At 40.1% G+C, this 22835-nt stretch overlaps 1 protein-coding gene across 2 annotated transcripts in view; it reads left to right on the top strand.

Moving 5' to 3' along the window:
• ITFG1 (integrin alpha FG-GAP repeat containing 1) overlaps positions 1-22835 on the top strand; it is a 114894-nt gene that overhangs the window by 15010 nt on the left and 77049 nt on the right. For both annotated transcript variants that reach the window (XR_014567093.1, XM_083750510.1), the window contains exons 7-8: positions 16919-16980; positions 20374-20458. Coding sequence is in view for 1 of the 2 variants with exons in the window: in XM_083750510.1 (XP_083606636.1) it covers positions 16919-16980; positions 20374-20458 (147 nt within the window). In the remaining variant the exon portion in view is untranslated. The remainder of the gene's footprint in view (positions 1-16918; positions 16981-20373; positions 20459-22835) is intronic.

Below are 22835 nucleotides of genomic sequence, written 5' to 3'. Positions count from 1 at the left end.
TTTTTGACAGTTACATCATTATAAACAGCTTAACAGCTTTAAATTGTGCCTGAAAGGGGAGAGGGATCCTCTCTAGTCTGAGCATCTTTATGCCAATTTAGTTTAGGCCTAATCCATTTTCCAACTGCCACACTCCTTTTCATCTTTTTTAAAAAAATACTGTATGGATCTGTCCTCTCATCCTATGCTGAAGCACCATGTACATAGATAACACAACATTGCAGCAATTAAAACTTTATTTAAAAAGTTTAAATTATTACCAGCAATAATGTAATTATGTAGCAGTTATCTAGGAGACTCTGTTGAAGAGTCATCATTTTTCATAATAGAATTTCATGGACAAATCTATGCACTCAAATCCTCACTTAAAGCCAGGATATGGCACCATGCGCTTTCTCGCCCCTTGCATGTGAGCAGCAAAATAAACTGTAAACAATAGCTTTCCCATTAAATGTGAATCCATAAACTACCGTTAATGCCCTGCAAACAAGCCGGAATATTAAGCCTTGATTTAAAATTAGTACCCTGGCTTGTTTGTAAGCAAATAAGCGTAGTTTTTGAGGTGGTTCATAACCGAAATGTGTGATTAAGAGCTGAATCCTGGCTTGTTCAACCACCTCTGTATACTTGCATCAGGGCCAGCCCACCCATGAGGTAAGGTGAGACATCTGCCTCAGGCGGCAGAATCCATAGAGGCAGGAGATCTGGCATCCAAGGAATGCATTGCCCGCTGCTGCAGTAGCAGCGATGGCTGTGGCACGCTGCTTGGATCTGCCTCTTCCTCACCAGCCCTTACCCCACATGTCATCTCTACAGCGGCCTCTCAGCCCTAGCAGAGAAAGGCGCCATTTGTGGTTTGCCTCAGGTGCCAAAATATATTGGACCGGCCCTGACCTGCATGCAGCTCGTGTGTATCCTGCCTTATTAATCCAGAGATTGATTGTGTGGACCAGACCCAGTTTGGTAAACTGCATAAGAGTTCTCTCAGCCTTGAAAATAAGTACATCAACCAGAGTGAAAATAGCATTGGCCTAATCAATGAGATAACACTATTTCAGATGCTTTTCCAGGGTATTTTAATTTGGCTACAAAAACAGATTAGTTATTTCAAGAATTATTCCTGGTCTTGAAAACCTCTTTATCAGTGGAATTAATAGCATTGGCCTAAGTAATGTATTTCCATGCATTGCTGAACAAATTCACAGGTTGTTTAGATAAATGTGAAAACGATCCTGGCTAAATAAGTATAGAGCTGCCACCATATTTTCTTGGATACAAAAGTACTTTCAGCATATAAAATATGGACTCCATACAGATAGCCGTGGTGTGAAAGCGACGTTTGCTATGAAGGAAACTGTTCACTCTGAGTGTAGTCAGTCAGATTGTTATTGTTTGTAGCCAGTGGCCATTATCATTTATTGCAGTAGCTATTTGGTGGCAAGTTATACCTGCACTCTTCAGTTCTGCTCAGCTTCATTCCTCTTACTGTGAGAATATAAAAACAGTCTTTTTTTCTGTGATGACTCGACCAGTACTGTGCACCCAGTATTTGGATTTGTGGTTATGAAGCACCAGTGCTTGGTAAAGCTGTTCTTTGAACTGAGGTTGTTTGTGATACTATTAATATTGTTATTAATTTAATTTATATCCTGCCCTTCCTCCCAAAAGAGCTCAGAGTAGCACAGACACAAACAGTAAAGCCATCAAGACATCTGAAAACATGATATGGTCTTGGTGGGGTCCATTGTTCAATAGAAGAAGCCAGACATCCCACCAGGTAGCACAAGTCCTTGTATTCCAAGTTACAAACTGGATTGTGACCTAAAGCTTTAAAGAATTGCAAAGAAACCTTTGTGTGATTGTCATATTTGATGGCTTTATTTATCATATATTAGTATTCTCTGTGCGACATTACTTTTTTTCAGCAGGAATAGTGGAAGAGAGGAAGGAGTGAGGTGTGTAGAAAATTGATGCGATGTATGCAGGAAAACTGAATTAACTGTGCACTTACTCCATGAGTACAGCTCTGCCTCTTCTTCTATCCCCTAACCTGCCTTCCTCATTAGGAAAACCCCATGGAAGCCTGTACTAGGAACCCTTCAAGGAAGCTGTGTATGATCTTGTGAGTTATCACATGCGTAGAGTCAAGGTTCAGACAGCACAGGAATGAAGGTGCAGAAACTTTAGTGGGAAGAATGTGTATTATAAAACAGACATTTTTGTCTATGTGTGGAAATTGCACAGCTGTCTGCTTGCTTAGATTTTTGCGTCCCAATTTCCTTATGCACAGAATGTGCTTATTGGGAATTCACTGAGTTCCATTAAATCGTCTGCAGTGAAGAAAAATAAGTACGTAAATGTCACACAAGATATCTTCTGTTGGAATAAATGGAAACAATGAGTGTTGGGAAGAGAATTAAGTGGCTGTCTGCAAAGATTTTGCTCAACAGCAGTCAATGCAAATCTCAACGTGTGTTTCTCTCTTTAAACATCTCGCACAGGGTAGGCATTGCAAAAAAGCGTAACCTGATGTGCTGCTGGCTGTTTGCTTGAGATGTTGGATGCTTTGTGTAATCAGTTCTTTGCGGAGGCAAGCAAAGACATTTCAGGGAAAGAGACGACGCCTTTCTGCCCTGTTCATTGCTAATTGTAATGCAGGTAACATCCCTCCCTACACAAGCAAAGGCGCTGCTTTGTTTACTGCCTCAATTCCTTTCCTTCTAGCAATAAATCTGCTAGTTGGACAATAGTTCACAAACCTGTTCCTAGTATCCTGTTCATTACAAGACTATCTAAAGCCTGAGTTTGAGCATGCAGCCCAATAACTTCGCAATACAAGCTGCCAAATAGAAATTAAAAGCACTCTGGGGTCAGAGCCCATTTGAATTGGAAGGGATAACGGCATCCATTCATAACTACATGTTCATCTCTTATCTGCATTCATTTTTTTTTTTCAAAATGATTTTTATTTAGTTTTCCATCCATAACAAAAGAGACAAGACAATAAAGAAAACATACAACACGTATAGTTTCAGGCTCTTAATTTCATGGTCCTTACTCTCCCGACTTCCTCGTACCTCCCCTTTCTGCATTCTCATGTCGAAATAGTTAATTAGCAAATCCCTCCCTTTTTTTCAAATTGATTATACAAATTGTTCAGATTCTTCCACTTAACCATTATCGCTATTAACCCCTATTTTTCTCATTCAACATCAATCTAGCATTCACTGATTTTAGAATATTTCTTTAAATAGTCTTTAAATTTTTTCCAATCTTCTTCCGCCGTTGCTCTTCCCTGGTCTCGAATTCTGCTCGTCATCTCTGCCAAGCCCATGTAGTCCATCACTTTCATCTGCCACTCTTCCACGGTGGGTAAATCTGGTGTCTTCCAGTACTTTGCTATAAGAATTCTTGCTGCTGTTGTGGCATACATAAAAAAGGTTCTATCCTTCTTTACAACCAATTGGCCGACTATGCCCAGGAGAAAGGCCTCTGGTTTCTTAGGGAAAGTGTACCTAAGTACTTTTTTCAGTTCATTATAGATCAGTTCCCAGAAAGCCTTAATCCTTGGGCACGTCCACCAAAGGTGGAAGAATGTTCCCTCCCTTTCTTTACACTTCCAACATTTGTTCTCGGGCGAATGATAAATTTTTGCAAGCTTGACTGGGGTTATGTACCACCTATAAATCATTTTCATAATATTTTCTCTCAAGGCACTACATGCCGTAAATTTCATCCCGGTGGTCCATAACTTTTCCCAGTCAGCAAACATTATGTCATGACCAATATCCTGCGCCCATTTAATCATTGCAGATTTAACCATTTCATCTTGTGTATTCCATTTCAACAACAAGTTATACATTTTTGACAAGTTCTTAGTACTAGGTTCTAGCAATTCAGTTTCTAGTTTTGATTTTTCCACCTGGAAGCCAACTTTCCTGTCTAGTTTAAAAACTTCCATTATCTGATAATAATGCAGCCAATCTCTCACTTTCCCTTTTAACTTCTCAAAACTTTGCAATTTCATTCTGTCTCCTTCTTGTTCCAAAATTTCCCAATATCTCGGCCAGTTAACCTCCATGTTTAGTTTTTTAATAGCTTTTGCCTCCATTGGCGACAACCACCTTGGAGTTTTACTTTCCAACAAATCTTTATATCTAATCCAGACATTAAATAATGCTTTTCTGACAATATGATTTTTAAAACCTTTATGAACTTTTGCCTTGTCGTACCACAGGTATGCATGCCATCCAAAAAGATTGTCATAACCTTCTAAATCCAAAACATCAGAATTTTCTAGAAGTAGCCATTCTTTCAACCAGCAAAAAGCTGCTGATTCATAATACAATTTAAGGTCTGGCAGGGCAAATCCGCCCCTTTCTTTCGAATCAGTTAATATCTTAAATTTTATTCTAGGCTTCTTGCCCTGCCAGACAAACTTAGAAATATCTTTCTGCCATTTCTTAAAACAATCCATCTTATCCACTATTTGCAATGTTTGGAACAAAAACAACATTCTAGGCAATACATTCATTTTTATAACTGAAATTCGACCCAACAAGGAAAGCTTCATATTTGACCAAATTTCTAAGTCTTTTTTTACTTCCGCCCAGGTTTTCTCATAATTATCTTTAAATAAATTCAGATTTTTAGATGACATATTTATCCCCAAATATTTCACTTTCTTAACCACCGTTAACCCTGTCTCACTCTGAAACTTTACTTTCTCCAATGTTGTTAAATTTTTCTCCAAAACCTTCGTTTTAAACTTATTTAATTTAAATCCTGCTACTTGACCAAACTCTTGAATTAGTTCTAATACTCTTTTGGTACTAGATTCCGGCTCTTGCAATGTAAGTACTAAATCATCTGCAAAGGCTCTCAGTTTATATTGTTTGGCTCCGACCTGTATTCCTTTAACCAGCTGGTCCTTTCTGATCATGTTCAACAGGACCTCCAGGACCGATATAAAAAGTAATGGAGAGATTGGGCATCCCTGACGTGTCCCTTTTTCAATAGGAATTTCTTCTGTAACCACATTATTCACAATTAGTTTTGCTTTTTGTTCAGAGTATATCGCACTTATACCATTTTCGAACTCTTGGCCTACCCCCATCCCCCGAAGGTTTTTTGTCATAAAACTCCATGAAATATTATCAAAGGCTTTCTCAGCGTCCACAAATATCAAAACAGCTTTAGTGTTAGTATTCACTTCCAATTTTTCCAATATATCAACTATATTTCTTACATTATCTGACAAATGTCTTCTCGGAAGAAAGCCTGCTTGGTCCCTATGTATCTCCTCCATCAAAACTACTTTCAGTCTTTTCGCTAAAATATCAGCAAAAATTTTGTAATCCACATTTAATAAGGAGATTGGGCGGTAGTTTTTGAGTTGAGTCTTTTCTGTCTCAGTCTTTGGTATAAGAGTGATAAAAGCCTCTTTCCACGTATCTGGTGCCTTCTTTCCCTCCAAAATTTCGTTACAAACTTCTTTCAAAGGTTGTATTAGCCATTCTTTCAAGATCTTATAATATTTAGAAGTCAATCCGTCCGGTCCTGGAGATTTGCCCAGTGCCATATTTTGGATGGCACCTTCTATTTCTTGCTCTGTTATTTTCTGGTTCAAAATCCTTTTACTTTCCTGAGAGATCTTTTTCAGTCCATTTTTCTCCAAAAACTGTTCTATATCCGTATCGCTTTGAGGACCTTGTTTATACAGTTGTCTAAAATATTTCTGGAAGCAATCCCTGATTTCTGTTGGTTTATAAATAATCTTTCCCTCCACTTCTAACTTTGTAACAATATTTAATTTTTGTCTCTTATCTGCATTCATCTGCCCTCTTAGCTGCCCTGACTGCACCCTGGCAGAGGATGCCACAGGGAGATTTGGCTGGTACGATCATTAATCCATTTTGGGCACTGCCATTTCTGTGCTGCTCTGATGGTAAACTGCATAGCAGAGTAATGCAGTCCTGCTGCTGCAGTAGCCCTACTGCCAAGGGTGCTGGAGGTTCAAGTGGAGGAGGGTCGTGAGATTTACCTAGGCTTCTGGGAAGAGGACAGAGTGGCTCCCTCCCACCCTTCATTGCTGTTGCCATGCATTTTCTGCTGTCATGAGCACTGTCGGTGATCACAGCAAGCAGGGCAGCTGGCCTATGCCAAGCTGGGAAGGGGGCAGGCAGCAAACCAAGTGAGAACAGCAAGAGTTGGTGGCAGCTTCAAACCACACAGGCTTGCATCTATGTAGTTAAATGAATTTTTATTTTCATTATTATTTAATGTATTAACATCTTGCCTTTCCCCCAAGTTGGATTCAAGGCGGCTTAAAACATTTTAAAGCAGCATTATGAAATACAAAGTAATAAAAACAAACAAGTTAAGGACAATAATTAAAACGCACCGGAACCCATTTAGAACCTGTAAATAAAATGCAGTTTGACTTGACAGCAGCCCAGTGATCAGTATCATCTGTGCCTTAGCTTTCAAAAGCTTGTCTCAATCGAAAGGTCTTAGCCTGCCAGCAGAAGGGTTACAAAAAGGGAGCCAGCCTCACCTCTCTGGGGTTAGGGTTCCTTCTCCACCACCGCCACTATATTTGCACATGTGTTAAATGAAGAAGTATACATAAAGTAAAGGCAACAAAACATTCTTTTAATGAGAAAAGGGCCAGAGTCTCTTTATTAATAAACCTGGTTGTAATTCGAACAATTCAGGCAACTGTCCAGATGGTTCCCCCTCCCATTAAAACCTGTTAGTAATCCTATTTATATGTAACCATCATAAGGGGAAAAGATTTCCTCTCATGTCCCTCACCAGCCCCACTGCCCCCCACCCAACTCGGAACTTTTTAGATATTTTAGACTACAACTCCCCATGCTAACTGGGGCTGATGGGGTTGAACTACAAAGACTGGAAAGTGCCAAATCAGGGGAGTTGGTCCTTCACACACGTACCTGTACCCTGCAATGCTCAGGATTTGTGCTGTCCTCTGGCAGCACAAGTTAGTTTACCCTTCTTTAATTGCTGTTAACAGGCGACTTTATTTTAGGAATGCTTATCCTTGCCAATTGTGGCACTTGCGGTGTGGAGTGGGGAAGAAAAGCAAAGCACTCCTCTCTTGGGGAACCTGACAAATCCTTGAAATTTCTTTAGCTGCTGTTGCTGCCCTCTTAATGTTGATTTCAATTACCCTTAATGTTGATTTCAATTACCCTCCAAAGAATCCTGTGCTAATGACCCTAGAGTAGTTTCCATTATGTACGTAGCATGATTTTCCTTGCATGTGAGAAGCTATGTATTCATGTGCATTTTGTATAGTGAACCTGGCTGGGCTTCTAGCTGGATTTTCCCCATGGAACCAATATTCTGACTGGTTTGTCCCATGATACTAAAGTGTGGCTTAGCAATGTGTGGCCAAGCCCCTGAGCAAAGCATTGGGCTTGCACACTCCACACTTCAATCGTAGTTTAAAAACCTGGCTTGTGTAACTAACAATTGCTTGTTTTTAAATCCCTATTCCTGGCTCACACGTCATACTAAGCCAAGATTCTTTGAAATTGAAAATAACCTCAGCTGAAGCCCTTTTCATGGAGGTGTGGGGTGCATACCCTCCAAGATTTCAATGGTGAAAATAGGGACGTCCCATTCCATAATGATAATTTTACTGTTTATACCCCACACATCTTACGGGGTTGCCCCAGCCACTCTGGGCAGCTTCCAGCATACAGTGGTACCTCCGGTTCCAAACTTAATTCATTCTGGAGGTTCGTTCTTAACCTGAAACCGTTCTTAACATGAGGCGCGCTTTCGCTAATGGGGCCTGCCACACTGCTGGCGCACAACTTCCACTCGCATCCCAGGGCAAAGTTCGCAAGCAGGAGCATCTACTTCCAGGTTAGCAGAGCTTGTTACCCAAAGCGTTCGTAAGGAGGACGATACGTAACCCGAGTTTCCACTGTATATAAAAATATAATATAACATTAAAGATTAAAAAAAAACCTCCCTATACAGGATTGCCTTCAGATGGCTCAGGGGTTGGATAACTCCATACCCTCCAACAATTCTCCAGTGAAAATAGGGACATCCTAAGGAAAAGTGTAACATTCCAGGATCAAATCAGAAACCGGGCCAGCTTCTGTAAATCAGGGGCACCCCTGGAAAATAGGGAGACTTGGAGGGTCTGGGGTTGTAATGAGAGAGGAGCATGCAAACCCAATGCCTTGCTCAGCTGACTAAGGCCACTCCATTTAACTGTGATCTGTGTTAGGTGCAAACTAGCCCTCTGATTCTATGTACCTGCCCAGATGTTAATATAGTCACCAAAGGCTCAGCTCTGGCATTCTGACCTTCTGAGAAAAAAAAGGTCTCTGGTTGACAAAAATTGTGGCAGCATCTCAATTGTGGATCTGGCTCCCCTTATCAGTCTTTGATGTCACTTAGGTACCAGGTAGATATGGTTTTGATTGTCCTGGATGTTTACTGGGTTTAATGCCTCTTTAAATTGGTTCTTAAGAGCCGTCATTGATAGGATCTGTTGATGTCTGAAGCTGATGCTGCTTTTTCTGTTTGTTATCTTTGTTCTTGTATTTTTTAAACTGTATTTTATAGCCTACCTTGAAGATACATTTTTTAAATAATTCTTAGTAAAAGGGTTTTAAATGAGTAAGGTAGCCTATAATTGGTTACCAAAAAGCATTATGAGCTTGCAACTATATTTTGCAGAACTACATTTCAAATTATATGCAGGGGGCTAATGTTTTTTGCAACATGATTGTGTTGGGATATCTTTTTCCTCTGGCAAAGTTTTTTTTAATGAGAATCAGATACTGAATGCAAATGAGAAATTAATTGGTTTTCTTGCAATAATGTTTGGCTTATGAACTGTTGAACATAAAAATAATGAGTTTCAAAAGCCTGCTGATGTGGAGTGGGGTTTCTTCCACTGTTCATGGAAACACAGCAAACTTTGCATGCAGAATAATGGTATTTCCCGTCCTCATTGCCATGCAGTAAATGTAAAAATCCCAGAGGATGAATCCCAGTTGATGTGCATAATTGGAAACATAATTTATCTGTAGAGAAGAAATCTTAATACCTGTATGTTTAAATGAAACTCCAGGGTTAAAAATGTAGATGTAGTTGATCTTATTCACAGATGAGCCGTTAGTTATGCCCAATATAATCTCTGCTCAGTGCAGTACTTAACAATTATTGTCATAAATCAGTTGAGTTTTGAAACATTTGTTTAAGGCTTTGCTCTAGAAATCTGGAGTCGCCAGTTGTCCTTGTTTCCAGTAAAATATTTTGTGATAATCTTTATTAGCAGTAATAGATTGTTTTGAGGCTTTGTTTTTAATTACTTAATTTAGTACTATCTGAAAGAATCAGTGCTTAAAAAAAATTATTATTACATCAGATTACCCAGCGGGCAATGCTGTTGTCCCTGTTGCAGCCTAGAACTATTTCTGTACATCTCTCAGGTATTCGCTAAGTGCCTTATAAATTCATAAACTCAATGTTTGAAGTCAGGCAGCAGCAGCATTCTCACGCAACACTAAGCCAGGGGGTAGCCAACATGGTGTCCTCCAATCAACAGCTCCTATCATTGCCAGTAATTGGGGATGGGAGTTGTTGTCCAACAACATCTGGAAGGACCACTATGCCTACCCCAGCATCTCGCCATGAGGCTGATTTTTGAAGCTGTAATGTGCTTGGTGTATGTAGTGGTGCACACCGCCCAAACACTCCTCCCTCTGCTCCTCCCTTCATGTGAGAGGGTAAATAAACCATGAAGTGGGCTACCTTAACAGTCCACCTGAACCTAGGATATTAGTTTGTTTTACCATAATAAACCACAATAGCAGGTCAGTCTGAAATCAGGGGTTGTTTTCAGCTTAGTTGTCATAGTTTATGACAGTGAAGCCAGTCACAATCCAGGGTTCATATTGCATAAGGCTATGCCCACCTCTTTGTGGTTTGTTTATCTGCTTGCACCCATGCACAGAATAGCTTAATAAACCAAGGTTTGTGTCTGCACTGTATGAAAATGCAGTTGTCTCTGGCCTCCGTCTCTAAATGCACTTATTAACAGCTTGGCCTCGCAAGATTGTGACAAGGAATGAGATAAGGGGAATGACCATAGACCTACTTTCGTCACACCCAGTAGGACTTTTGATATCCCCACCCCAACATCATTCAACCAGCAGATCCCAGTGACATTTCACAAACTGCATTATTGTCATGCATTATGGGGGTGGGGTGCTGCTTAAGAAACAACAACCCAAAGCTTCCTTGGGTGTGGGGAACTAGTTATGAATTCTGTTGATCCCAGCCAAAGACACGTTTAAAGCTCAGCACAAGGTAAAAAATAAAATTAAATCAATGAATAAAGTGACTGTAGCATAACAGACACAAATAAATAAGAATTATGTTTGTCTCAATAAGCAAGGTTGCTTACATGGTTTTGATGTACCATGTAGGTGGAGATAGATTGCAAACACTTTGCAGACTAATTTCTGCAGAAAACAATTACAGCAACTATATTTTGAAACCTGGGGACAGAAAGTCAGAATTGCCCAATTATTATTTCCTTCACATTCCCCTAACACTAACAGCCTAAATGCTGTAATGCTTGAAAATAAGTGTTTTAAAATAATTGTTTTTCAGGTGTTACTTAATGCAGAATGAAAATTCTCCAATTTAATATGGTTTATAAGATTGTATTTTATGTTTCAAAGATTAAAATGCATTAGCTTTATTATTATTTTCAATGTAATTACATTTCAGGTTTCCATAAAGAAGCAGAATATGAAATATTTTTGCAATCTGTTTTTATGAAATATACAGTCCTTCATTTCACAGTCCAGGAGTGTGAATGTGCAGCATCCAAAAATATACTTTAGGCTAGGCCTAGGGGCATATAAAGAGAGGGTGTGTGATTTTTTTAAAAAAGCTTTTCAATAGGTGACCCCTGTGTCGCATGGCAGGTTTTTTGAAAACTCCCCCAAAGCCATTTATGTACTTATAAATCCTAGAAATAAATTAATATCCTGCCCTTTGCCAGTAAAGCTCTCACAACAGCTATCAAACAAATAATTTAGAACCTTCATAGAATAAAATAATGCTATAAAATCACAAAGTAAACGTTTTACAATCGCAAAACAGCATCAGCTTAAAAAACGAAACAGCAGGTGATAACATTATTCAGTTGTATTTTAGAATCCACCAAATGCCTGGTCTTCCAGGTAGCATTGCTATTGGAGAAATACAGGTCAAAGTCATTACACTCTGCATCTTGGCCAGATCAAGAGGCTGCACTGCCAACTCTAGCACAGTTGCCCCTCTCACAAGCACTGTTTGATGGCCTTACATTTGAGGATGCGGTACAAGCCAACCAGATTCCCTGACATCATAATTCCAGATTGGCTCTATATGAAAAGCAGCCCTCCACAGTGAACCGTGGGCTAACAAGGCTGCAGATCTTATTTGCTGTGGGTCTGTTCGGCGCTCATACCTTACTGTTTCAATCCATAGAGACCCTCAGGGTTCCCAACAAAGTTAAAATAAAGACAGTACAAAACTAAATGCACAAAAAAACCCAAAGACGTAACCATATCCAGTTTAAGCACCAGCATGGAGCTGGGATTGGCCAAGGGAATCATAGAATTGTAAAGTTGGAAGGGACCCCGAGGGAGTAATGCATTAACCTGGAATTCAGTTTGAAGAAGCCGAGTGGTAGACTATCTCCATTGCATGTGGAATGTCCCAGGTTCAGTCCCAGCATCACCACCAGTACAGTGGTACCTCGGGTTACATACGCTTCAGGTTACATACTCCGCTAACCCAGAAATAGTACCCCTGGTTAAGAACTTTGCTTCAGGATGAGAACAGAAATCGTGCTCCGGCGCGCAACAGCAGCAGGAGGCCCCATTAGCTAAAGTGGTGCTTCAGATTAAGAACAGTTTCAGGTTAAGAACTTACCTCCGGAACGAATTAAGCACTTAACCCGAGGTACCACTGTACGACAGAGGATGAGATAGTTGGACAGTGTTCTCGAAGCTACAAACATGAGCCTGACCAAACTGCGGGAGGCAGTGGAAGACAGGAGTGCCTGGCGTGCTCTGGTCCATGGGGTCACGAAGAGTTGAACACGACTAAACGACTAAACAACAACAACAACCACTGTATAAGGATGGGAGCAAACCTGGTTTGTCATACTCGAGAGTCACTGCCAGTCAAAGTAGACAGTACGGAGCTAGATGGGTCTTACTCAGTGTAAGGCAGCTTCCTATTTTTCTAAACTGACCTGATTGCCTTTCTGCAAGACAGACTGGGCTCTCACAGTAGAGATGGGTTGAGAAAGAGAGAGAGAGAGAGAGTGCAACACCCATTTCTCCATCAACAAAGAAGCATTGCAGTTGGCGGCTCTTAGTTTAATAGCAGAAACACCAGTAGTGTGTTGCTATAGTCTTTTTGTATCTCTCTCCTTGTGACCCAAGGTGGAGCTGAAATCCAAGATGGATACCACCTACTTCAAGGCTGCTGTGCAATACAAGTACATTTCTGGGTTGCTGTCATAGTTTTTCCCAAAGCTGGTACCAGTTGTGTGATTTGTGCTAGATGTTTTAGGCAGCCACTTACCTGGGGGGGGCAATATCCTTTCTTCTTTCTCCTCTCCCCCTTTTTCAGAAAACAAACAGAACAGACCAATCTCATCCTAAAAGTGAGGAAAAGGCAACATGCATTACAGTAGACAGAGCATGCTTCTCTCTCTATAAGCACCTTTAAAAAAAAAAACAACTCACCAAACCTTGTAGACATTTAAATTATCATCTTTGTGTTAGCTCTTTGTAGCTTGACTTGTGCTTTTGTCTTTTTTAACAAATCCTCACATTTATTCCTCCCACACAGCAAATAGCTAAATACATGTTTTGTTTTATTGCTAAGCTGCCCAACATCAGAGCCATTGTGTTGTTGGCTGGTTTTAAGATAAACAAACCCAATCTCCATTTTGTTTTGGAGATGGTTATTATTCCAGTCCTATTGCTTTGTGGCTTTTTGTGTGTGTGCACTTTCCTTAAAACAAATTTATTTTAACTTAGACGGTTGATGGTATATTACTTAATCAAGGTAAACTCTCTAAGCAATTTCCTTAAAATCATTTAAAACATTCATAAGAAATTCTTTGTAAAATCAACAGAATTTGCAATCTATAGTTTGTAAGAACAATTTTGCATAGTAAAATTACATGTCAGGGCATGCTTGCCTAATCATAAAAGCTTTTAGCAAGCTTCAAAAACAAGCTTCTCCTCCTTCTCCTTCTCCTTCTCCTTCTCTTTCTCTTTCTCTTTCTCTTTCTCTTTCTCTTTCTCTTTCTCCTTCTCCTTCTCCTTCTCCTCTTCCTATTCCTCTCACCCCAAATCTGCTCCAGAGGGTTAGACAAACCCTAATAATAGATTAGAGGAGGGCACAGGAGGAGGAGAGGCTGGAGATGCATAAGCAAATGTCCTAATTGGATGGCTTCTTTGGATTCAACCGTGTACAGTGAAGCCACCTACTTTCTGTTCATACATGGTTGAGCTTCTGTTGGTTTCTACTATTGTGCTGCTTCCTGACATCCATGTTTTTTAAAAGTACTAGGGAGTAGAGAACCTCACCTCTGACATGGTGCAGAAAAATGATTTGTAAGTGTCTCTATACCACACATAGAAATAGAAATAAGGGGAAATGTGTCTGAACCTTTCCAAGACTAACTCTAAAACCTCTTCAGCACAAAATAAGGCAGCTAGTGTATTGGTAGCAACAAGCTGTATGGAACACATTTCCTCAATATCAATATCATGCTGGGTCCTTCCAGGCGCAATTGAACCTTATAGCCCTTTGCACCTAGTGCAGCAGCAGGCAAAAGGTAGATCAGGATCCAACTAAGAAATCTCTGGATGATTTGCAGTTGATCATCAAGCCCGTCTAGTTCCTTAGTAGCAATGGCAGAATCTTTCTCATTTCTGGCCTTGTGCCTAATCACTTACCTCTCAATCTGTGAACCCTACCTTTAGAATAATAGTATTGACTTGTTTGCTTTGGCCCAGGCAGGCATCTGTGCAGCTCCACTGAGCAGTTTTAAAATAGATGTTCACTGATCTTTGTGCACATTTGTAAATGCAGCTTATCCTAGTTTAGGGCTTGTTGCTACAGGAGGTGTTTAGTGTTGTAGCAAATAAAATGGTTACCTGTATAAAAACACTGAAAACAATTGCTTATACAGGGGTACCTTGGGTTAAGTACTTAATTCGTTCCGGAGGTCAGTTCTTGACCTGAAACTGTTCTTAACCTGAAGCACCACTTTAGCTAATGGGGCCTCCTGCTACCGCCATGCCGCCAGAGCACAATTTCTGTTCTTATCCTGAAGCAAAGTTCTTAACCTGAAGCACTATTTCTGGGTTAGCGGAGTCTGTAACCTGAAGCGTATGTAACCCGAGGTACCACTGTATAAAAATAATGTTAAACACAGTTTTAATGAGTTCAGATCCAATACAGATACCAACTTGTATGGTTTTGTTAATGTGCATATTTTTTTATTCAAAATATGGTAAGATGCTTTGGGAATTTCTCTTTAGAAAGTTGAAATAAAAGATTTCTAAATAATTTATTTTATTCAAACAATTTATCTACCGCTTGACTACAGTTGTCCCTGAGCAGTATGCCACGTTGTGCTGGTTGTGGCTGATACGTACAACAACACATGGAAAGCATCATGTTTGCAAAGAATGGGCAAAGGTTTCAACCTCAGTCCCTGGGGAGACACACCTTCAGATTACCCCTCAGCCATGACGGTTACTTAGTCACTCTGTCTCTCAGCTTAGCCTACCTCACAGGGTTGTTGTGAGCATGAAATAGGAGAGGGGATGTATGCTGCCTCGAGTTCTTGGGGCAATAGGCAGGATATAAATGTAATAAAAATAAATTCTGGACTTGCTTGCAAAGAATCAGAGAGCTGCTCTAGGTGTAAGCGGTGCGTGTGTTTTCAACTTCCCCTTCCCTCCGTGTGTTTGTATTTATATAACAGTTTATTTATAAATCATTTAATATTTTGAAATCTCTAAGTGGTTCTTTGCATCATACATCTTTTTATTTGTATGCCTCCTTTCCATAGTCAAAACCATGCTCATGGCAGCTTACAATGTGGAAAATATTACATAATTACGAGCATAACAAAAGTTGTGAAAAACAATAAATGAGACATCAAAAAGTAAACCAACAAGCTGAAGCAATTTCCACATAAATCATAATAAGATCTAAGATAATAATAATAACAGCAACAACTTCCTTCAACAAGTCCCCAACCCAAGAGTCTGTTCGGCAGCCTCAGCTTTTGTAACTGGAGTCAGTCAAGGTCCCCCTGTCCCAGGCCCTGGAACAGTGTTCTGGCCAAACAACACCTTATTTTAATCTTAATTTCATTTAATTTGTAGATCATCTTGTCAACATTTGTTGTTTGTTCTAAAGTTGTTTTCTCTCTCTTTAGTTTTAGAATCTGAATCAGTCATGAAATTTGTAAGCATTAGTCACCTGGTACAGAGTTGGTAGAAGTTTTTAATTGTAAATACGCAATTCTTGCAAAAAGCTGTTTTAGTTCTTGAGTGTGTTTTTGTTACTGTTCAGACAGAAAGAAATCTCAGAATTCAATTTAGCTCACAAACTACAGCCTGTTAAATAAAATGTGGCTGGCTTTTAAATTCCTGTTCTGAATGCTTCAGCGCCGGACACCTTGAAATAAGCAGGATTTTTTGCTCATTGGACAATTCAGATTTTATTTCTGTAGAGTTTAGCTAAGAGAGTTTGCTTTGGGTTGGGGCAAAAGTTGTATTTCCAGCCACTTAGTTGCACAACCACAAAATGCATACTGAATAAAATGTACTACCAAGAGTAGTGTGATGGCCATTAGCTCAATTGGTTAGACTGTGGTGCTGATAATGCCAAGGTTGCAGGTTTGATTCTGTGTATGGGTCTGGATAGCTTAGGTGGCTTTGAGAAAAGAATTAGATGAATTAACCAATACAGCTCTGGATGCCAGATGCTGGGGAAAAAGGGGGGTCTATCCCATTTATCCCTGCTTTATAACCTTCCCAGAGCTAGATGAACCTCTAGCAAGGTTTTATTTTTGTAACTAGACAATGGATGATTTGGACGTAATAGCAAAACTGTTGTCTGGCCATCAACTCTAAGTCTTTAGCTTGCATGCTCCCTTTTCCCTTCCCTCTCCTTTTTCTGGGTACTATAATTCGTTCCCTGATTTCTGATTTTGAACCAACTATAGTTTGCTGTTCTATCTGAATTGGCAAACTATGGACGGTCTTCAGCTTTCAGATCAGAATTTGATGCTGATGCAAATCCTGGTGGGGCGAGGGCAAGAGAAAGCCATCATTTCCTATTTTGGATGTCGTGGCAGACCACTTCTTGAAACCATAAGTGGGGAGGAAGTTGCAGAGCAGAAGCTGAAGGGTGATCTGGAGTTGCATGTGAACTGACTTGAAGTGTGTTCATTTGTTTCATTGAAAGCTGGGAGCCATAGTACTCCTAACAGGAATGAGTTTGCTAATCGAAAATGTTATACAGCAGGGATGACAAACCTGTGGCCCTACCAATGTTGGTTTCTGCTACCTGTCAGCCCCAGCCATCATAGCCAATGGTCAGGGATGATGAGAGTTACAGCCCAGCAATATCTGAAGGGCCACACATTCGCTGCCCCAATCTAGAGAATATGTATATTCTGGGAACCTTTCTGCAAGATATACATACATGTATTATTTTATATTTAGGATTAATTGTACCTAGGCTGAATTAAATACTCAAGCAAAATGTAAATGATAGATTTCTTGGTCTCCTGTTGACCTTGTCCTTTATTTTATCTTTACAGATTTGTTTCTTACTACATTAGCACCGTCCGATGAAATCCAGTTTGAAATCTGGGTTAATCAGGTAAAGAAGTTTATATGTAAATGTTTTAGGATAGATATAATTTTTTTAAAAATGTATAAAAGCATGCTCAGAAGAAATAGATAAAAATAAAAGCATGCTTAGGGCCTGTTAAATGAAGAGGTTGTCTGATCATACTGATTTCAAGGATAAATAGTTGTCATTATAGTAAATATAACTTCAGCGCATTCAAACTTCAAAGATTGCTTGGAGGCAATGCTTTACTCAGCATCCCTGCCTCTGCAGGATTTTAGCATGACTGCCAATTAAACCAATCAGTCTGCCCTAATGTGTGCGTTAACAGGGCTCCTGTAGTGATGTCATCTGTTGTATGAGATTACTGTCATTTAATTTGTCAGCATGATGGCTTACAAAGAAAAAGAAAAAGATTTCAACACAGTGCTCATTCTTTGCTGCTTGTAGGCATTTGTCTAGGTTTAAACATGGCTGAAATTTCTTCCTTGGAGAAATGGCAAAAGATAGTTTGGTTATTTATCCAGGCTTCTTCCCACCTGTTTAATTCCCAAGGAAGACATCCCAGTGCAATTTGGTGTGTTGTAAAATAGGAATCACCCATTTTAGGACAAGTGGCTAACCACAAAGCCAGTATAATTCTTACAATTCCTGCTGATCATGAAAGAAATTAAATATCAAGAGGAAGAAAGTCAACTCTGATGACAATCTCTTTTAAAAAAAATGCCCAGATACTTGAACATCATTTTTAACGAGTGGCACTTCAGGTTATTTCTGAGTTTGCCATTTAGAAAGGGTGGAGAAGGGTCACCTGACACCCCCCACACCTTTTTGTTTCAGAGAGATTTTTGTTTCATGATCAGAAGGAATTGTAATAATTATACTGACTTTGTGTTTATTCTGCAGAATAATCTGCTTCACATTTCCTAGTTCTCTGCAAACATTGGCATATTGTTTTTCAGTTTTTTGAAGATCTAACATAAATGTGTCCTCAGTGAACTTGAAGCGTTCTAGGAGTTTGTAATGGTTCTAGGGGTTGCTCGTGCGTAAATCGACACCACACCTGGCTAGGTTACCTGGGTGAACCCTTTCTGTCTGGACAGCCTCTCACCCGTGGCTGTCTCAATCGCTGGCAGAATCCGTCAGTGGGCGTTTCTTGAACTTCTTCCAGCAAAGAAGCTCTTTGACGCCTAGTCGCTGCCTACTCTCTCTACGCGGAAGCCTTCTGCGCAGGGAGGGTGTGGGCAGCGGAGGACCTGTGCTCTCCCCGCTGGTCTCCGGCGAGGAGTCATGGAGCCACCTCGCTGATTCCCCCATCTGCCCCCCCTTCTCCACTGGTGCTACGCTGAATTCCTTCCCCAGCAGATGGGCTGCTTCTCTCCCTCCCGGGATGCTCTCCTGAACCCCTCTGGAGCCCTCCCTCTCCCTCTGGCTCCGATGGCAGTTCCCTGACAGAGTTCAACAGTGTTTAGAAGACAATTCAATTTTTCAGTTCTAATAATTTCCACAAGACTAAATTACATGAAAACACACTCTGAGTTAATGGGAGATTGCAGTTTAAAATCCAAATTGTTTTCAAAGCCATTCAAACATTATTATAATGGATTGTTCACATTAATGATTCAGGTGTGTTGAAATAAAGTTGTTCAAAATTGGAACCAGCTTTGATGCATCATGACCCAGTTCAGATTATCTTGGTTTATTATGCCATGAATATGTGCTAGCCTCTTGCCAGTGCACAGAGCCTCTTTGCTTCTTCTTTCCTGGGGGCCACAATTAACCCAGGAAGTGTCTCATTAGCCATTTTGTCTGAACTTGAAAACTGTGATTAGGAACTTTGGATCAAGCCAAGATCCTACACAAATGCTTAGTTTCCTTTGTTCAGACGAAATGAAAAACTACGTAATTGGAGTCTTCCTAGTTTTATCACAGCTCATTGTGAAGTGGCTATATGTACAAGAGAAACAGGATCATCAACGCCTCGTCAATGATTACAGCTTACCAGAAACCTCATCTGCTTGGAAGACCCTGCTGCAATGAATAGGAATTGTGCAAGGCTCCCTGAAATATGACTTGTGCAGGACATGTTCCAGTGACAATACAGTCAAAAGTTTTATTTGCTAATTGTCATGTGCTGATTTCCTGTTCAGCAATAAACTTCTATTTGCCATAACCAGGGGTCAAAATTTTGGTCCAGAGGCAAGTAGCATAACACTTAACTTTCATGTTGTGCTTTAAGGAACCACCTCTGACCCAGAAAGAACGTCCCTGTTTGCATCTAAGAACATTGCATTGTGTCCCATCCCATTCCCAGGGGTGCAGCAGGGTATGTTATATAGCAGGCATCCCCAAACTCGGCCCTACAGCTATTTTTGGGACTACAATTCCCATCATCCCTGACCACTGGTCCTGTTAGCTAGGGATGATGGGAGTTGTAGTCCCAAAACAGCTGGAGGACCAAGTTTGGAGATGCCTGTTATATAGTCTCAGGTAGCTCATCTGAGCATCCCACACTACTAGTGATTTTTTTTTTCAGAAGCCATCTACTCAGGGTTTCCTCCGCTGATCACTACAGATCTTATTGCAGTGATTATTTGGAAGGAGATGTGAAGGAGTATTCAGGAGGTGGCTATTCTGGTATAGTGTATGTGGTATTCTCCTGCCACTACCCTTTTGGGTGATGACCAAATTGTTCTAGTAGTTGAGAAAATGGATATAGGTAACGTAATCCTTCTCCACTGATTGCATCCACTACAAAGACGTTGGGAAAGTGCATTGTTAATTAGCACTGGAGCCATTTTTTTAGACAGGTTTTCCCCAAATCAAAGTCATTAAAAATGATTTGCAAACCATCAGGTGTGAAAATCCAAGTAAATGCTTACATGGCCATTGTGCTGAAGGGTGGCATAAAGATCCATTAAAAAAACCAAAGTAAGACAGAATTATGTATCAAGTTCTACTTTTCCCCATGTGTTTATGCTGGGGTATTCCCTACACTCACAGAGTTGTTTATAGATTAAGGTAAAGGGACCCCTGACCATTAGGTCCAGTCGTGGCCGACTCTGGGGTTGCGGCGCTTTATTGACCGAGGGAGCCGGCGTTTGTTTGCAGACAGCTTCCGGGTCATGTGGCCAGCATGACTAAGCCACTTCTGGCGAACCAGAGCAGCGCACGGAAATGCCCTTTACCTTCCTGCCGGAGCGGTACCTATTTATCTACTTGCACTTGAGGTGCTTTCGAACTGCTAGGTTGGCAGGAACAGGGACCGAGGAACGGGAGCTCACCCCGTCACGGGGTTTCGAACCGCCAACCTTCTGATTGGCAAGTCCTAGGCTCCGTGGTTTAACCCACAGCGCCACTCGCGTCCCTTGTTTATAGATTACTTTGGGTAATATTTTGACTTTTTTATTTATCTCTTGACAGGATGGGAATTTTTCCAAAGCTACACATATGAAGAGGAAACCCAAAGATGTAAAAGTTGTTGGGCAATCAGTGTTCGCTGATTTTGGTGAGGTTCTTTTCTCCTTTTCCAAAATACTTGACATTTGCCAGTGCAGAGGGGTGGCACGACAAAGCACATACACAATAAACTCTTTTGTTGACTTAACAAATGGATTTATAGAGCTACTATTATTATTATTTTTTAAAAAACACCTTTTCTACAAACCTAAGGCATTCATTTACAAGACTTTAACAGATAAACTGCCTATAAAACTCTGTCATGCATGAGAAACATTTAAATTAATTAAAGTAGCTTATAAAAAGATTGATGAAATGTGTTAACATTCTTAATAGTTATAATTGCCAGTTGTTTCACTAAGCTTTAGAACAAAGGGAATACGTAATTTATATGTAAATCTAGTTTAGAACAGTCTTTGACCAGCAAAATGTACTTTTTAAGCAGTAGCTTAGCTTTTGGGAATCATTGTGTATATTTTAAAAGTCTAAAATATAGTTGTTACTAATTCGTTAATCCAAAAGGTCTTTTTCTTTAACTCTAATTTTATTGATGTCAGATAATGCTATTTTTTTATTCCAAAATTCCTAATTTAAACACATAGGTTAATATAAATATTCTATATTTCTTTTTAAGTAGGGGCTTCTTGAGTAGAGCTTTTACATCCTCTGAGAGTTAACTTTTATAATAGTTAGCAAATTGTCAGTGGCCATTCGTATAGTCTCTTGTGGCAAGTCAGAACCTCCAGTTGGCCACAAAGAGAGCTTCACAAAATTTTGCTCTTTTTATGCATAACTTAGGGGTGGTTTTTTTGGGGGGTTGGGGTTGGCATGTTTGTTTGTTTCAGTTAAATTTATAATCACTAAGGGTGTGCACCAAAGTCAGGATTAGGTTCAGATCCTATTTGTGGGGGGAAGGCTGCTTCAGCTCAAGATCGTTTTGGAGGAAACCCACCTCAACTCAGGTCCAAGTCAAAAACTCTTGCTTCAGTACATCCAAGGTTTCCTTCATTGACTAGAATGAGGAACCAAGCAAATACCTTTCACTCATATAACTGTGGTTTGCCTCTGGTGGGGTTGCTGAAGACATTTAACTGTGTTAACTACAACAGACAAAGCACAGGGCCATAGGATCCAATTTGTGTTTTTTCCCCCTTTTCTGCCATAGTGTTAACTTAGAATGCTCATTAAAACTCAAATAAGTATCTGCATGCAATTCCTGCCCCCTTGTCTTTTATTTTGAAAGAAAGAATACCCATGAGATTTGATTTGGGGGGAAGGGGGAAAAGATCTAAACTCTCTTTTGTCCATGCTGCTTCAGTTTTACATTGTCCTGGTACAGAAAGCTGTTAATGATTCCCCCAAAAGCAGATGGTGCTAAAAAATGCCATGAATACTAATAAGCATAAAGTATATGTCAGATACATTTATTTTGAAAGATGTAAGAAAGAGAAGTAATCTGGAATCGAATTTCATCTCTCCAAGTGTTATAGCTAACAGCAGTGGATAATATCACCAAAGGCTGCACTGTAATTTTAGAAATCTGCCATATTTCAAGGAAGTATGAATTAACTTGGATTTCAGGAAGTGTAGAAACAAAACTTTTTCAACATATACTTTCTATATACAATGTGCCATTTGGAGTTCTACTTCTTGTTATCATTTTAAAGTAAGAATCCTAACAAAAATTTAACAGTTTCAGTGTTGCGAATAAATAAAATACTGAAAAAGAAGTGCAAAACTTCCTTCTCCTGAAAGCACTTATAGCTTTGAAGAGTTTTGTTACTTGGAATGCATTGAAAGATGTGTAGAGATTGCCAGGGGCAAGAGAGTCTGGAGACTAAAGACTGAAAATTTCTTATGCCTAAGAGTGCCTGTGGATACGAATTCAGTTCAAAACAGGTTGGGTTTAATAAAGCAGAGATCTCCTATTCTTTCAGTGCCTTTCTGCTTTTCCTTTTCTCTGTTAGACTCGCATACCCCAGCCTTGCTAACTTTCTAACTGATGAAAGGATGTATCCGGTCCTCACTCAAACCCTGTTCATACATTTACCGTATTGGTCTGAATATAAGCCTCACTTTCCCCCCAAAATTCAGACCGTGAAAAGTTAAAGTGTGGCTTATATTTGCGACCTTACCGTATGCAGCCAGGAACGTGGGGCAAACAATGCCAGGAGCATAGCACAGCACATACTTCCCGTAAGGCCAGGGACCAGGAAGGGAGAGAGCGAGGAAGGCGGAAGGCCGTCGGCAACGCACCGTGGCTCCCCGCCTCCAGTATGCTGCCAGGAGCAGCGAGGAAGGGAGCGGCATATATTCGGATATATTTTCTTTGTTTTCTTTTCACCCCTCCAATTTTAAAGGTGTGGCTTATATCCGGGTGCAGCTTATATTCAAACCAACATTGTATTTGTACCTTGGTGGCCCTG

The sequence above is a fragment of the Podarcis gaigeae genome (assembly GCF_964106915.1).
Source record: "Podarcis gaigeae genome assembly, chromosome: 8".
NCBI classification, from domain to species: domain Eukaryota; kingdom Metazoa; phylum Chordata; class Lepidosauria; order Squamata; family Lacertidae; genus Podarcis; species Podarcis gaigeae.
The sequence above is the reverse complement of the archived record's forward strand: the minus strand, read 5'-3'. Positions and strand labels throughout refer to the sequence as shown.